Genomic DNA, 17,193 nt, shown 5'->3' with positions numbered 1-17,193 from the left:
TTAATCATCTACCAGTCTAAGAAGTGAATGCAACATAAGTGTATTTAGGGCATTACATAATTGTACATTGCAAGAACGGTTTAGATGACCAATCATGACATCCATAAACTGATTAGCGTCTGTGAGGTTGATTTAATCGTGAATTTGAATATTATTTACTGGCTTATACAGTGAAGTTATTATGTATAAAAGTAAAACGCAGACACAACAAATAGATGATTACATAAATCGAAGCAAGTAAACAGTTATTGTTATTTGTATAAATATATTTGGCTTTATTTATACCTGAACATTTCTACGAAACAATCGATACGCACATTACATTCATGAATATCAATCAGGCCTCCAAGCTGATTTTTTTTTCTTCTGAAGTGAAATTTAGGGGGTCTGTATAAACCAGACCCCTCTTTATGTGTCCAGCCCCAATATCAATCCACCAACCCTCTTTCATGATTCATTATATCAAAATTTATTTTTCCTTGATGGCTGAAATGAAAAATGCAACGGTATTTCAAAGTATTCTTTTAAAGATGCATTTATAAGTGGGAAAGGTTTGAATAAAAAATTGAACGGTTGATGGTTACAAACACTGAAGCAGTCCTTGAGCATACGATAAGTTCGAAGTGTGTGGATCTCATCAATCCACCAAGTTATGCAACTGATGTAACAAACATCAGACACATTCATCATGTACAGCTTCCATCCAAAATCCTTGAAAATCCATAAATTCCATGAAATTCCATGAAATTCCACAAATTCCATACATGTAGGAGCTGTGTTCAAAGCGATGTTCATTCATTGTTGCTCATTATTGATTCATCATCTTTTGTTTTTCTTCATGAACATGGATACATTAGCTTTTACTGCTGGCCACAAGAGAGAGAAGTTCTTGCGATACCATTGCTTGTTGTAGTCATGAAATGAATGCTGATTGTCTTTTAAAAACTGTTGGTAAAACTCTGCCATGTCCTCAGCACTCAGAACTTGCTTTACACCTGTAATAAAAACAACAAAAATCTGTGTTTATACATTGTACTAAAAAACAGTCATTTAAAAAAATGCATTTATCAGAGTTGATATGATATTAAATTAATGTATGATAATTGATTCGGGGGGGGGGGTCACAAAATATTAACAATTTGTTACATGCAGCATTTAATGTTCGCAGGGGGACATTTTTTTTAAATGCAGTCTGAGGGGCTTAACTTATGATGAAGAAATTTGGTAATCAGGAGATACTTGATTAAGATAAATTGTAAGTACCGGTAACAAGTGCAAATCTTGATCATTCAAATGGAAAGGTTCTATTTTCTATTTGTCATACATGTAGTCTTTAATTTATCTCAAGTCTACATTTTTGTTCTGTACATTGTGTACACTATAAATTTTAAGATAAAATCTTGGGTATGAAAAGTGAATGAACTGTACCAGATCCTATGACATCATTGTCTGATGAATCTTCCGTCTCTTTCTGCTTCTCACCAAGACGAGCCTGAACAAATTCCTCTTTGGCCTGTCAGAAAGAGAGAGAGAGAGAGAAAAAAGAAAAGGAAAAAATGAATATACACTATAGCTTCACTCTTTGTGTCATTAAAGATGCAACTCTATTGACAAGAAGCAATATTGATTGATATAGTGATCATAAAGCCATATACATGTATCGACCATACTATTGAATGGCCGATTTGTAGACGTTCTTGTCACCAAGAGCAGAACCTATTGGGGCCCCCATCCCCCCCCCCCCCCCCCCAAAAAAAAAAAAAAAAAAAAAAAAAAAAAATTATAGGCCTAATTAATAAAAATTATATTTTTTATAAAAATAGAAAAAGGAAAAAAAAATTACAATGTAGAAAAAAGGAATAAGTGAATAGGCTATATACAATGTACAATGCAAATGAATAGGACATTCCCTTTTGATGAAAACTCATGAGCATCTTTAGAATTTTTTGACATTCACTAATTTTCCATCATTCATGTCCAGATGGTCAACTGTGACCAACCACTATACATCCTTTGATACAGGTTAGAGTTTTCTACATTTAAAAACCTTTGTGATTTTAGGAGTTAACTTCTATAGTTCTATTATTTTGTTTTCTAATGCTGTCCTTACAAATCATTCATTCACTTTGATTTTTGTTTTCCTTACCCCAGTAATCAAAATACTTCATTAACAATCATTCTCCTCACAACTCTTTTTACCTTGATGAATATCTCATTCTGCTTTGACCAGAATTGATGGTTCCAATCATTTGTAGCTGTTCTTGAGACTCTATAATCCCTTTCTACATCTGTTTCATTCTGAGGCTGAGCAAGTATGACACGTCGAAGATTAGACTTCTTATCAGCAGGGCCGATCCAATCACGACTTGGGAATGGAGGAGGAGGCATGGGTGGAGGATCTTCATCAATGGTTTCTCCTGCTGAAGGTTCTGCTTTATTCGGAGCCTGCATTATGAAAGAAAATGATATAGCATGTCAATTTCAAGTAAAGAAGGAACAGGAAAGAACTAATTTAAAACAAACAATGGATTTCATAGGTACCATTGAACCAACTTTCAATTTTCTGAAAAATTAAACAAATGACATCCAAGTCACCCTCATACTCTCTAACTCTCTCTCTCTCTCTCTCTTAGTCTATCTGCTCCTCCTATGACTCAACCTTTTCCCCAACTCAAATGCACTCTCCAGACTTCATAAAATATCTTTAGGAGTGCTCAGACTCCATTCAGTCAGAGGAACCTATTTGGCATAAACTTTTACAACTAAGGGTCATTATTAGGGTCTACACTTTACATTGGATGAATCATGGCAGCACAGGTTACATGTAGTATACTAAGTGCATGAACTGTCTGAAAAATTTATATTTTTAGTGGTTTTGAGAAGAGGATATATTTCAATATTTTAAAAACTAAGAGAAGCTACATGTATTATCATTGTTGAATTCTGTAGGCGCTTGACAAGTTGGAATGATAACGTACGGTAAGTACAATTCAATAACAAACTTGCCTTTTACAATGTGGGATAATCAAATATATTTGATATACAGTTGTTCTTTCAATTTGATATTTACCACTGTATTTGGGGGTGGATTTTTTTTTGTCTACTTGCGAGTAGCCTACCGAACTTGCTATTGCACCCATAAATCGTAATGCACATGAGTGACAAGAGTCAAGACTCGACTCGCAGAAAGGCCCAAGTCCAACTTGGAAGGTGGGGTTAACATGGTGGCGCTAGTGTAGTTCCGTATCCATTTTTTTTAGCAGTTTAATGTCCATTCTTGCGCGATACCATAAACCATACGAGAAGTCTGCATACTTTTGTACTGATAGCTTCAGTTTGAGGTGCAGGACTACAGCATAGAGACGGTACTGAGCGACGACGTCGACATCGAAGCCCTAAACGAAGGTTTCCCTATGTCGAATGTGATCCAAATTCAGGTGGAAACTGCAATATATGATTATGATTAAAATTAGTTAAAAATTGGGCTAAAATTCCTTTGCTAAGAATGGATATTAAACTGCTAAAAAAATGGATACGGAACTACACTAGCGCCAACATGGTTACGTGTGCGGGTTTCATGTTAATTTTATTTTGTTCAAACTCGATCCTTATCCTTTTCCCAGGCCTAGTAGGCCTAGATCTAGACCTACGTACTCACTACACTAATAAATTAATCTAGGCCTACTTAATAACTTATAAAGCACACTTATTGCCTCTAACTTACTCAAGCTCAAGGTGCTATACAAAACAAAATACACAAATCTCTCTCCAGAAAATGGTAGAATTTTAACATAGACTCTTGGAGGTCTAGATCTAGAGTCTAATAATTTGTAACACTAACTGTTCTAACAAGACGTTTCTGACAGGTTTCAAAAATTCTATTTTCTAGGCATTGAATCTTTCGAATGGCACTTTGCAGATGATAGTCTTTATACATTCTTGCTAGAGTCAAGTCTTAAGTTATATGATAATTATCTTTGATTGGTCCATTTCTGTATTCCTTGAAATTGTTAAGACTATTAATAAAGTTCTGCCCGCTTTAGATGTCTAACTTAACTTTAGTTAAGTTTAAAAAGTTAAGTAAAAAAAAAACAGTTCAGCTTACCATTTTCTCGCAATATGAACGGGTAATTCCACGTGTTATCCCACGGTGATTGGAACACAATAACCAGGTATGTGTCTTAGGAAGCATAGGAAGCATAGTAACAATCTTTGTTTTCTAAAAACGACTAAATTTCAGAATTTAATCAAGAGAATAGTCTTGGTAGTGGTACTGTATTGGCGCCGGTATGTAGTTATGTAGTTGACTGGCTACAGTGTCTTCAAACAGTACAAGCAAAATATAAAGGAAAAATAACAACTCTACCTTGCACTACTAGTAGATTGCAGACACATGCCACGTGATTTGTATGCCTAGGGTGATTTTTTACCATTAAGAATACCGAATTTTGGGAACAAAACATAATTATACTATTTTTTTCATGTCCTTTATTCATTTTGGGACAGAAGCAAAACAAAAAAGCTAAGATCAAGTGACAAATTTGAGGGGAGACTAACTATTGAGTCTGTAAATAAAGACTAAAATGTTAAAAAGTTCGTTGACTTCTTCTAAGAAAAAAAATGATATTGCGTATTTTATATGTTTGCAGAAGGGACATTTACCGGTACACATTTATCATTCACCGGCTCACCACTACCCAGATTTACCAGTAGGATTTACACTTAAACATAGAAGCTGAAATAAAATAATAATTCCATAAGGAAATAAGGAAATTTCCATAAGGAAATTGGTGTAAATGATGCGGTTCCGCGGCGAAACTACCTCTACAAAATCCCACACGAGTGGAGATAATCGAGACGGAGACGAGACGAAACCTACCGGGGAGGTTTCGGCTTGCAAGAAAACAGAGAGGCGGCGGTGAGTAGCTAGTACTAGGGTGCCTGTGTACTCTGTGGCTTTTTGTACTCCCCCATTCTCCATCTCCTCCTTCTCCTTTTCCTTTTCCTTTTCCTTTTCCTTTTCCTTTTCCTTTTCCTTCTTCTCCTTCTCCTTCTCCTTCTCCTTCTCCTTCTCCTTCTCCTTCTCCTTCTCCTTCTCCTTCTCCTTCTTCTCCTTCTCCTTCTCCTTCTCCTTCTCCTTCTCCTTCTCCTTCTCCTTCTCCTTCTCCTTCTCCTTCTCCTTCTCCTTCTCCTTCTCCTTCTCCTTCTCCTTCTCCTTCTCCTTCTCCTCCTCCTCCTCCTCCTCCTCCTCCTCCTCCTCCTCCTCCTCCTCCTCCTCCTTCTTCTCCTCCTCCTCCTCCTCCATAGTTGGGTGACTTATCCACTAGACCACAACTTTACTAAAACAAGATAAACATTGTATTGCCCTTCTATCACAGTTGGATTTTCTGTACCTCCTCCTCTTTGAGGAAGTTTAAAGAGGAACAGTTGACAAGGTCTCCTGGCCTGGCAGTGAGTTCCATAGTCTAGTAGCGACTCGTTCATTCACACTTAGATCTATAGAGCCAGGGAAAGTAATAGTTAGAAAATGATAACCTCTGGTTGATCAGAGTCCTTGCAAAGGGTATGTGAAACTATTGTGAGTATTTGTGACAGTCCATGGATTGGTTTGATGACATTTTTATCAGCAAGAGATAGGTATGAAAAATATCTTGATAATACGGTACATGCACATCAGCATCATCTTGAGCTGTGCTCTATGGTCTTGTGACAGAGATCCCATTTTTTCATTTACACCCAAAGAGGAATTTTCGATAATGTTTTAATAAAAACTTGAAACAAATTGAGACAGCACCTGGAAAATAAATTCGGACACGAAATTGTGTAGATTGTCTATTGACTTTGTTGAAAAGGGAAATCCATCTTTAATAGCAAACAACTCTAAAAGAAAGTGTAAAAATCAGAGAAGTAGACTGGTGAGAGTTTAAACAAAATCAGATAAAGAATGGTTTTATTATCCAAACGTTCAAATACAGTAATATAACAATAATAACAATAATAAATGTATGTTTAACAAATATCTCAAATAAATAATAGGGACCAGAAAATATCATAAAATGCTAATCATGTCTGGTATCTTTAAAGTACAGTTTCTTACCATTTAAGTATTTGTGTATTATTGAATACAGGTACAACTTAAGCTACATACTATTCTACTGGTATGTACCAGTATATAACATAATACATGTTTGTGTCATTGTGTGTTTAGTACAAAGCCTAAACTTGTATAAATAGACATTCCGTATACAGTAAAGTATCATAACTGTCTACAAATATAGAGTACAGGTACATGTTTATTGTCTAATAAAAGGCATTAAGCTTGGTTAAAAGGTGACCATAGTTATTCTATTAACATTTGTGCAGCTGAATCAGTAATGCTACTGTGATGTAGTGCTGGACAAATTTCCCATTTTTCCCCAACACATAAAGTGACTGAATTTCTTTCTATTTTTCTTCAACATGTATGATTTGGGAGGTTTTTTCTCTCTGGAGGACCTAGAAAAAAGGGAGAATGCATTTGGGAGAAAAACAAAAATCAATGATCTCTAGTCATCTTATACTTCAAACATTCATTAACTCTCTTATTATTGGTCCGATTTATATCACTTTCGCCATTCTGTATTTCTGTTTCTCTTATGACAAGGGTTGGATCACCCTTTAATAATTTTCTCTCAGGAAAAGTGAACTGATTTGACTTACCAACTGGCATCTTTCTTGGTAATAAATCATGTTTAAACTTAAAGTGATTATTTGTTTGGGTAAAGTAGACTCTAGTTGTTTTATTTAACTACTAAAAGTTACATTTTTGAACACTTTTGATATCCCTTGAATTGGACCCCCCCCCCCTCATGTTTTTGTCAATCATAACCTGCCCAGTAAGCCTACATACATGTAGTAGCATGTGGAATGCATATATATCATCATCAAGCATCATCAAGCATTTACGCTTATGACATGTATTCTCCTGCTTTTTCCTTTGTAAGAAACTTGTATTTTAACTAGAAACATATTTTGTCAAACTTACATGTTATTAATTATATTTATTTGTATGATGTTTTTTTTGTATTGCTATGAAAAAGTGGAAATAAAACAAAACAAAACAAATATACAGTGTAAGAGAAGAAGATACCGGTAAGCACTTTATTGGGAGAGATCATGAAAGGGTGAACTTTAAATTTTATACTATATTATGTGTCAGTGTATTTTGATAGGGGATATTTTCCACTAAGAATACCTCCAGCTGCACCTAATCCCTTGGAGGAGAGGGTCAATTTTGTTTAACTCCTCCAAGCAGATTTTTCTGTTAAAGTATATACCGGTATCTAATTTCTTTCCTTTCATCTTTTGTTTTTCTTTAGAAAGAGAGCAATTATATGGAGCTGGACATGGAAGCTATGCGTGCTGAATACCTTCCTATTCTACACAATCTTCCCAGTTCTTGTCTTTTTCATCCCAGACTTTGCATCTCAACTCATCTTCCTCAATTACTGTGAGTCAAATCTCTTTCTAGTCAAGAGTGGTTATTCCTCAAAAGTGATGACAAAATGTTGTAATCTATTACTTCTTACACATACCGTACATAATAACATTTCAATGGTTTTAGTCTGAGTCTTGATAATAATAAGGTTGTGACACTTTTCTCACTTCCATATTTAAAAACATGATTAGGATGATCCAGTAAAAAAAAAAAAGGGTTTAACTTGAGTGAGAATAGGGTGTATTGCATAAGGGATTCTTAACTCACTGGATCTGTATTTAACTCTCATTCTTTGGTTAAGTAAGGTTTGACTTAAATGTACTGGTACATGTTTTACATGTGTAGTACCAAATCTCTGCCAGCATAAAAACAGGCTCTGATAATTACAGGAGCATCACATTAATGCCTTTTTCTGGATAGTACATTACAAGTATTATCAGTTGATTTGGTTTTATCATTTGACTTTGAGATAAGGTTTGCAATCTGATGATATAATAATTATATATCAGCATTTATGAGAATGAACCTTATGTAAGTAAAGCAGAATGTTTGTCCTAGTTGTGGAATATATGTTTGTATTTGGTGTCTTATCTGATAATAATATTTGATACAGCTTGGACAAATAAATTGATGAATTTCGAGCTAGATTTCTATGGCTAAGGTGTACAGTGAAATTGATTCTGTCATATTGAATGCACAAGAGAGTAGTGTTGTCATGTATGCCATGTTTTATTAACTGCATAATAGCATAGTAAGGCCTATTTTAAAGACATTTATAATATCAACACTAGTTCAGAACCTCAGGTCTGTGTATCTCTGCCATAAGTTCAAAGTTCAAACCAGACAATAGTTTTATATGTATCTCAGCTACATTTTGTGTACATGCACGTACATGTGTACATCTATGTATATTTCAAGATGTAAAAATTAGATCACTATCTTCATCAAATCATGCTGTTTTGATGGTGGTTAACATGGAGGGAACAGACATGAAATAGTTCATTTTTTAACCTTGTATTAATGGTTTCCCACAACTATATAAAAATAATCACGGTAGAGGTTTACGGTACACCATGTGTAAAGTCCTAAAAGGACTAAGGAAAGTGGATAGAAAATAGAAGTGAAAATAGAAAGGCGAGAAAGTGGAGGTTGGAAGGAAGAGTATCTTTCAGAAGTGAGTATAGTCCTGAAAAGGACTGTAAACCGGAAAGTTGTAGATAGGATGAGAGGTTTGGGTAGAAGACTGGATTGAGTTGGAGAGTTGAGTAGAGTTGCAGAGCAGGAGCAGGAGAGTAGAATCGACGTTTCGGACAGGTTGACTGTCCGTCTTCCGTCTTCCATTTATGTAATCCTAAAACAACAATGGCTATGAAATCTATAAGACATTCTGGTCCGGATATTTGGAACTCACTGTCCGTTGACATCCGTAACTTGAAGTCAGTATATACTTTCAAGAAAAGTGTGAAATCAATTTTATTGAGCAAATATTGACAAATCTCTTAAATTAACACATGATATCATATATGTTTGTCAGCATTTCCTTGATATAGCAGGAAAATCCCCCTCCCATGCACCCTCTATCCCATTTTTTTTTTTTTTGGTTGCAAGTCACTGTTTATTTTTTGTTATTTTCCCCCAATTATGTTCTGTAATTTACTTTACTTTACAATCGTTATGATTTTAAATGTTTCTGGGCTGCAAGCGTATCAAGCTGTCACGCTTAGGCTGTAGCCCTTCTGTATCATCACCTCTTCGAGCGTATGTATCTATGATTTACTGAATGTGGAAATGTAATTTAACTTATGTTTTATACTCATGTAAAGACATTGTCACATTATTGTTATAACCTATGATGATTCAGTAACCAATAAATATTTCAACTATTTCAACTATTATTCATACCACCATGCAAACCTTCAAACATCATCTATATAAAAATAATTGTATAGAGATTGATATCTCCTTCTTCTTTTTTTAACCTGCTCATGAACTCTTTAGTGAAGTGTCCTGTATTCCGAGAATACCAAGCTCCTGAGGTATATGGATTGAAAGGAGCAAGGAATGTCTACCTCCCTTCTACTAATGAAGTTCAGCTTGGAGTATGGTAAGGCTCTCATCTTACTATGAACCATCTATTTAAGAATACCCTTACTATTGACGTTGTGTTGTTTCATATATATATATGTAAAAGAACATATGATGCAAATATAAGAGTTGGTGATGATTATATATCATATTCTAAAGGTAATATACTTTTTAGGTTTTTGATTTGTTTTTTTCTTCATTGCAATATTTGTCCCTAAAGTTTTTCATCATGCATATATACATGGTCTGAGGCATCAGAGATCATGTAATTTACACTTAATTTTGACTTTGAGTATGCTACCCATAAGTTAAAAAGTAGATATCCAAAGAATGGTCAAAAAAGATTAATCATAACAACACATACATGTACATTCTCTCAAGATCTGTTCTCTTATAATTAAATTCTAAACATATGAATTATAATAAACCAAATAATGCACAAAATGTTTGTTAGCTAGCATATCTTTACCATGTAATTGTTAACAATGGAAGCAAGGGTTACAGTCAATGTACATTTTTTGGTTTTATTTTATTTTGTTTTTTGATTGTCTGTATTTTTTCTAGGCAAATGCTACCAAATTCTGCAAGAACAGCAAATGATGAAGAGGGTGAAATAACAGCAGAGTTCTTTGATAAAGCACTAGGTGACCATAGACCAGTGATCATGTACTGCCATGGAAACTCAGGTTCAAGGTAGGTACCAGTAACACATGTTAATGATGTTAATTGTATGGAGCAATAACAAATACATGGATTTGCATATACATGTACCAGGCTGCAATAAGTCATCCCTTTCATTTTAAAGGGGAAATTGGAAGCCTATTTTAAGATTGTTGTGCAATTTTGTTTAAAAGGAAAAAAACAAGCAAACAAAAACAACAACAAGTATGTTACATAATTGTACTTTCTCTCTCTCTCTCTCTCTCTCTCTCTCTCTCACTCTCTCTTTCTCTCTCTTTCTCTTTCTCTCTCTTGCTCTCTGGTTTTTAGCTATTTTTTTTTCTATGTTGTAAGAAATGTTTCAGTAGAGAAAATGAAATACGGTAGGAGATTTAAAGAAAAAGAATTAAGTGAATAGTATAATATCTGAATTTACTATAGATTGTCATTCTTCTTGTTATATTCTCACAGGGCGAATCCACACAGAGTAGAGTTGTACAAATTATTGACCAGAATTGGATTCCATGTAGTAGCTGTAGACTACAGAGGTATGTATAACATGATCAAATTATCTGTTCTACAAGATTATCATAAGATAAATCTATACATAACACAAGTTTCTATTTTTAATGTACATGGTGTTAATCAGTACACTTTGAATCATTAGTGTTTAGCTTCTGACTAATTGCAGGATTGCAGGATTGCAGGGAACAGCTATTGGCAAAATTCTATATTTTGGTTGAAAAATTAGTTCTCTATTCATAAATTCAGAGGAGGCATTTTGAACATACATTTTTTCTACTTGTATTTTTTTGTTCTCCAATTTTGGTAGAGAACGGCATAGTGTAAAGTCAATACAGCATTTTGTATCACATTAATCAAGGGATTCTAGTGTAGTGATGAGAAGAAAATCATTACATTATCAATTACATTTCTATAAAGTCATATAGAAAGTTAATAGAAAGATGATATGATATTTATGTCATTAAGTTTACAGGTGAAAAAAGGGTACCGTTGTCATAATTATGATTTGATGTTCACTTGAATTTTTGATTTACATTATGTATGATCACAAATGACCGGATGGGAATAAAAGGCTTAGTACTTGTATTACAGACAAAGTTTAAGACCACTTGTTATTTATTTAATACAAGCAAAGGTATATTGTGTGACAAAGTCATACTCTCATAATTGAATCCTCGTGAGTTCTCACAGTCTTTCAATAATTAGATAGATGTAACAGAATAGCATTGAAACATGTTATTAACAAAAATTCACAAACATCAGTCTTGTTAACTTGTGATGACATGTGACCAACAATATTATTTTGTATTTTTTGTAGGATATGGTGACTCGTCAAGTCATACTACCCCAGATGGTATTCATGATGATGTACAAACCGTCTATACATGGCTGAGGAAAAGGACAGGGGATTCTCCGTTCTATATATGGGGGCATTCCCTTGGAACAGGGTAAGTTTTCAGAAATTCATTCTTTACAACCCCAGATTGTATTCATGATGATGTACAAGCCGTCTATACATGGCTGAGGAAAAGGACAGGGGATTCCCCATTCTATATATGGGGGCATTCCCTTGGAACAGGGTAAGTTTTCAGAAATTCATTCTTTACCCTATCAATTCCATGAATTTTGAAGTTGGATATCAAGAAAGTATCAATCCTGTACACATATTTTATTCATATATCCATGTACATTGATTTAAAATCCCAACGGTTCCCAACTGTTTGTTAATTTTGTCTTAATGTGAATATCCTTTAAACTTTCATTAACATACCGGTATTTTGTTTTGTGAAGATTTAAAATGTGGTGTTGGTAAATATCTGTAATGATTGTTCCCTGTTTCAGCATAACATTACTGGTAAATTCTTTGACAAAAATGATATGTTCAGTGGAAACTCCCTATTCAGTGGTCATTGCAAGGAGACCAGTTAGTTTGTTGAATCAAGTACTATTTTCATATAGCAGGAAGATAATAAATGTTTATTTTATCATCATTGTAATATCTGTAGAACTAAAATTACATACTTTATGTTTTAATTTAAGTTCTGAGTGTGGAGAAAAAATTCTTTTTAACTTCCCTTTTGGTGATATTTTTACTAACTTTTTTCTGAATCACATTATTACTTCTCTGTGTGAATGCATTTGATCATTATTAGTAGACATTTTAGCTTGTTAATATTCATTGTGTGCTGCTTATGTATACTTATATGAATTTTACATCTAAACTTTTGATTTTGTTTTTCCTTTCAGGATTTCCACAGTGTTCACTTCAAAAATATGCAGAGAAGGTGAGTCGTAGCAGCAGTTATAGGTAGTTTTTATCCCAAGATATTAGTAATATTTATTAAGAGAGAAATTGAAAATGGAATATTTGATTCCAGTAACCTTCTAGATATGCACATCTGTTTATTCAGGTAGTCAATAACATATATATTGATTTGAAAACATTGTATTGTTTCTGTTAAAATAAGAGGCAAATTAAACATCAATTTAGAAGCTTTTATGGTTCTAGTATCTATGAAAATAGTAATACAAATGTGTGTGATTTATATAATCTGTCTGAAGGAAAAAGTTTGCAGACCCATGCCATTTGTATTCGAAACATATTTTTAAAGTTTTTTTGTATTATTACTAAATCATGACATCACAATACACACACAGTCAGCTGAACAGTATCACATCTGATAATCCTGTTCTCAACAGTAGGTGTGTGATGTGATCATTGTTGTTATGTATTCTATCTCTCAGATGGATGTCCTACAGGTCTAATCTTAGAAGCACCGTTCAACAATCTTCTGGATGAGGTCATGAGGCATCCATTTGGATGGGTAAAACTTTTCTACTAAATTCTTTTTCTGATTCATTTTATTCTTTCAAACATGATTAGGATTTGTAAATTGTAAAGATAATTATGGTATAAATAACACAAAGTAGAAAAGGCAAACAGTACAAAAAATGGGATAGATAATTTACTCTGTACAATAATACAGTAAATGTAACAAAACACAAATATAAACTAAACCGTTTCTTAAATAGCTATTTGTAGATAATGGTTATAGTCAAGTCATTATGCAGTATTTTCTGAGTGTTTGTATAGATATGTTTTGAAATACATTTATAACTTATAATAATAATCTGTCTTGTTTACCCAGGGTAGCCTCATCAGTATTCATACTGTTACTGCAATCCTATTATTACCCCAATCATCGGATTCAGGCTTACCCGTACACAATGTATGCACATTCTCCACTCTCTGGGGAGCATTCCAGCCAGGCGTCGTTTTTACGAGCGCACACTTGCTAATCTAAGCACTTAGTTACATGCAAATACAAAAGTTAACCATACATTATCATACAAGTGCCAAGTGGTGATTGTTTAACATCAAGACTAAGAGACACTCCACATGTGAATAAAGTGCATGAAAGTAACTGCATAACATATGCATATCTGCAGCCTGTAGACCTCTGTGTACAAGTATGTATAGAAGAGTATTACGTGGTATAATTTGGTCTCTCTCTCTCTCTTTGATTACAGGCCTGGAACATTCTGCCATACAGTAGGGGTTACTTTGATCAAGCTTTTAACTCTACAGCTCAATACTTTCAGAGTGATATCAGGTAAGTCTTCCTTTTATAAAATGCTAAGAAATGGACGCAGAAATAATCATAACAATGGTGATAATGATGATGATAATTACTGATATACATGGAGCACATAGTACTCACAAATGTCCCTGTATGCTTAATATAGTATTACAGTGAAAACTCGTTATAAGGAGCCCTGATATAACGCTGTACCTGATAATAAGGTAATTTCCTGGTCCCAGCTCTATAATTTTACCCTGATTTAACAAGATACCGGATATAAAAAGCTAATTTTGTTGGTCCCAGTTCTTTATATTCTTTTGTTTGTTTGTTTATTTTGTACCCTGCAAAACAAGATACCTGATACAACAAGGATAATATTGCTGGTTCCCGCTCGTTATAGTGTTTAAACCCTGTCATTTTCATGGTCTCAACATTCTCATTCTAATGAGTTTCCACTGTACAGGATGTCAATATGCTATTCACTCTACAAAATACTTTACATTTCTTTATATACCTCATTTATTTTTTAACAGATCAACAACGAAGCTAGAAAATGTAGAAAATGTATATTAGTGAAAGTACTAGTTGTATATCATTGTGGTTTCCATGTAAATGTGTGGGAATTTCTTGTATTTTGCACACAGCATAGAGCATGTAACATGTCCTATTCTCATTCTGCACGCTGAAGATGACTGGGTAGTACCACATGACCTCGGAAAGAAGGTAAACTTATCACATCTTATCATTTAAACCTCTAGTTGTGAGGGCTTTGTGTAGATTTTTAGATGTAGCATTAGCTATCGTATTTAAGAAACTAAAGAAGCTTTTCATTTGTTTCTGCAAACCATTTATGCCATTACTTTCATCAAGACATTGAGATTTGATACATATATTTTCTGTCACCAAAATTATTAAAAAACATTTATAGTTTCTATTTTGCATTCCTGGGTATGGATAGTGTAATATTGATTGATAGATATTGCACTCATCAATCAATACTGGTATATAATATTTACATTTATAACAAATAATTATGAAATGAAAGAATGAATTCAACTAATACTTTTCAATTTTAAAAATTGACGAAATGTATTGCAAATATAACTTAAGAATGTGGAAAAGAAACAGAAGTTTGTGCGATTGTGTGCCATGCCTGTCAATGCCATAATCTAGCATTACTTTTCCTATGTCATTGTGTTTGGGAGATGGACATTGTTCATGTCGTGCACTTGATGAACCAAAATGTGACAATAACTAGAGGCCAAAATGAAATAATTATATCTACATATTTATGTGTTATTGTCCTCAGTTATATGACATAGCTTTGGAGAAAAGACCAGCCTCAGCGGGCCCAATCAAAATGATTTCATTTGGTAGTGAAGAGGGTTGTGGACATAAGAATATTGCTTTCTCAACAAAGTTACCATCTGTTTTAGGGTAAGTATATCCATAGAGAACATTGCTTACTCACCAAAGTTAACGCCTATTTTAAGGTAAGTTTATCCTTAAAGAATATTGCTTACTCACCAAAGTTACCTTCTATTTCAAGTTAAGTTTATCCCTAGAGAATAATGCTTACTCACCAAAGTTAACACCCTTTTAAGGTAAGTTTATCATTAGAGAATATTGCATACTCACCAAAGTTACCAGTTATCTTAAGGTAAGTTTATCCTTAGATAATATTGCTAACTCACCAAAGTCACCACCTATTCTAAGGTAAGTTTATCCTTAGAAAATATTGTTTACTTACTTAAGTTACCACCTATTATAAGTTAAGTTTATCCTTAGATAATATTGCTAACTCACCAAAGTTACCTTCTATTTATTTTAAGGTAAGTTACCTTAGAGAAAGATGACATTTAAACTTATACAAAGCCCATTATGTCTCTTACTTTACCGCTAAAGTTCAAGTTTACATTCGTAACACGCTCACTTTTTTTTTTTACGTTGACAATTTTACTGATTGCAAATAACTGAATTTAGTCATTTTTTAAAGTATAGTTTTATTATTATAAATGAAATAAATGTCTCTATACTTCTACTCAAATTTTCATTCCTTCTTGAAATTGGCTCAATTGAAATTCAGCTAATTCTCATTTAAAATGCTGCCTTTGGGTTTACTAGTCACAGAAGTACAATGTAGATCTGTCTACTCCTCCCTCACACAAATACACACATCTCTCTTTACATGATAAGATTGTGGGATTTTGTTAGATTATTAAATTAGATGTTATTCACACTAGTGAACCCAAAGGCATCATTTTAAATGAGAAGTAGGCTATGTTTTAGGAACTTATTAAATTGAATTACCTGTATTTTCCTTTTTTTTTCAGTGATTTCGTCAAGTGAGGAACCAAAAGTTTTGGAGAATACCTGATTGCTTTGAGGGCGAATACTTGATATGCTTGTGTGCAACTATCTCATGTGTTTCTAAACTCATTGTGGTGCTTCGTACAGATATTATTTTACATCACATTTTGTTTCAAGGTATAGATTTTAGTTTTCAGCCAGGAATTTAGAGCTCTAAGTAGCTCCTATTAGCTTTCACCTCAAATAACCTCATGAAAACAGGGTTTATTTAATTTATCATTGTCCTTGTATTGTGTATCTCATTCTTGATGATGTATTCAAAATTATGTCTGACAAAAGGACATATTACCATAATGATTAGTGGCCATATTTGGGGGGAAAGAAAGCAACTAAATATGACTGATTTGGGAAACTTTTGAATAACATCTGATAACATCGGATTTAATAATTTAATACAAGTCATTATTTTCTATGATGATGATGACATTAGTTGTGTGAAGTTCATTGTCTTTTACCATTCATCTTTAACCTTATACTGATGGCTTGGATCATCCATTTATACACTGTCATGTTTCTGGAAACAAGGTAAAAATTTGCAACCAATCTCAAATTTTTATAAATGTAATGCTTCCTGGGAGAAATTTCAATTATTAAATATATTTGTGGCTTCCACCCAGTAAATAAGATTGATTGATCGATCTGTATCAATAAGGTCGATTGATCGACCTGTATTGAAAAACACAAGTCAGAAAAAATCTTGGAACCAGCGGGATTTGAACCTGCCATCTACTGCTTGCCGGGCAGCGACTCTAATCAGGAGAGCTTAGGTATTTGTTTCTAGTTCATCGTGACTGTGCCATGGACCAGTGATGGCCTGGTGGTAGAGTCGCTGCCCGGCAAGCAGTAGATGGCAGGTTCAAATCCCGCTGGTTCCAAGATTTTTTCTGACTTGTGTTTTTCAATACAGGTCGATCAATCGACCTTATTGATACAGATCGATCAATCGATCTTATTTACTGGGTGGAAGCCACAAATATATTTAACAATCTCAAA

At 33.8% G+C, this 17,193-nt stretch overlaps 2 protein-coding genes across 2 annotated transcripts; one reads left to right on the top strand and one right to left on the bottom strand.

Annotated features, from left to right (window-relative positions):
- Window positions 1–498: 498 nt before the first annotated feature.
- Window positions 499–4,291, bottom strand: LOC583839 (APOPT family protein CBG23705, mitochondrial). The gene is made up of 4 exons (XM_783732.4): window positions 4,106–4,291; window positions 2,200–2,445; window positions 1,429–1,513; window positions 499–995 (listed from the first exon to the last, which is right to left on the bottom strand). Exons 1-4 carry the CDS (start codon window positions 4,199–4,201, stop codon window positions 820–822), a joined length of 603 nt encoding a protein of 200 aa, XP_788825.3. The 5' UTR covers window positions 4,202–4,291; the 3' UTR covers window positions 499–819.
- Window positions 4,292–4,644: 353 nt separating this feature from the next.
- LOC100891460 (lysophosphatidylserine lipase ABHD12) lies at window positions 4,645–16,746 on the top strand. The gene is made up of 12 exons (XM_011671704.2): window positions 4,645–4,918; window positions 7,359–7,489; window positions 9,476–9,581; window positions 10,127–10,255; window positions 10,694–10,770; window positions 11,565–11,694; window positions 12,494–12,531; window positions 12,992–13,071; window positions 13,778–13,860; window positions 14,475–14,553; window positions 15,140–15,267; window positions 16,164–16,746. The coding sequence occupies exons 1-12, from the start codon at window positions 4,797–4,799 to the stop codon at window positions 16,177–16,179; spliced, it is 1,119 nt and encodes a 372-aa protein (XP_011670006.2). The 5' UTR covers window positions 4,645–4,796; the 3' UTR covers window positions 16,180–16,746.
- Window positions 16,747–17,193: the final 447 nt, after the last annotated feature.

The sequence above is a fragment of the Strongylocentrotus purpuratus genome, unplaced genomic scaffold (assembly GCF_000002235.5).
Source record: "Strongylocentrotus purpuratus isolate Spur 01 unplaced genomic scaffold, Spur_5.0 spur5_scaffold_5, whole genome shotgun sequence".
NCBI classification, from domain to species: Eukaryota; Metazoa; Echinodermata; class Echinoidea; order Camarodonta; family Strongylocentrotidae; genus Strongylocentrotus; species Strongylocentrotus purpuratus.
This window is presented reverse-complemented; position numbering and strand designations above follow the sequence as displayed.

Bases quoted from the DNA above. Each gene is read 5' to 3' on its own strand.
- LOC583839 (XM_783732.4), bottom strand. From the start codon at position 4,201: ATGCTTCCTATGCTTCCTAAGACACATACCTGGTTATTGTGTTCCAAT. The intron at 1,514-2,199 runs GTAAAAAGAGTT...TCTTTCTGACAG, and splicing joins AGAATGAGATATTCATCAAG to GCCAAAGAGGAATTTGTTCA. The intron at 996-1,428 runs GTACAGTTCATT...TTTTTATTACAG, and splicing joins CAATGATGTCATAGGATCTG to GTGTAAAGCAAGTTCTGAGT.
- LOC100891460 (XM_011671704.2), top strand. From the start codon at position 4,797: ATGATGCGGTTCCGCGGCGAAACTACCTCTACAAAATCCCACACGAGT. The intron at 9,582-10,126 runs GTAAGGCTCTCA...TATTTTTTCTAG, and splicing joins GAAGTTCAGCTTGGAGTATG to GCAAATGCTACCAAATTCTG. The intron at 12,532-12,991 runs GTGAGTCGTAGC...TCTATCTCTCAG, and splicing joins TTCAAAAATATGCAGAGAAG to ATGGATGTCCTACAGGTCTA.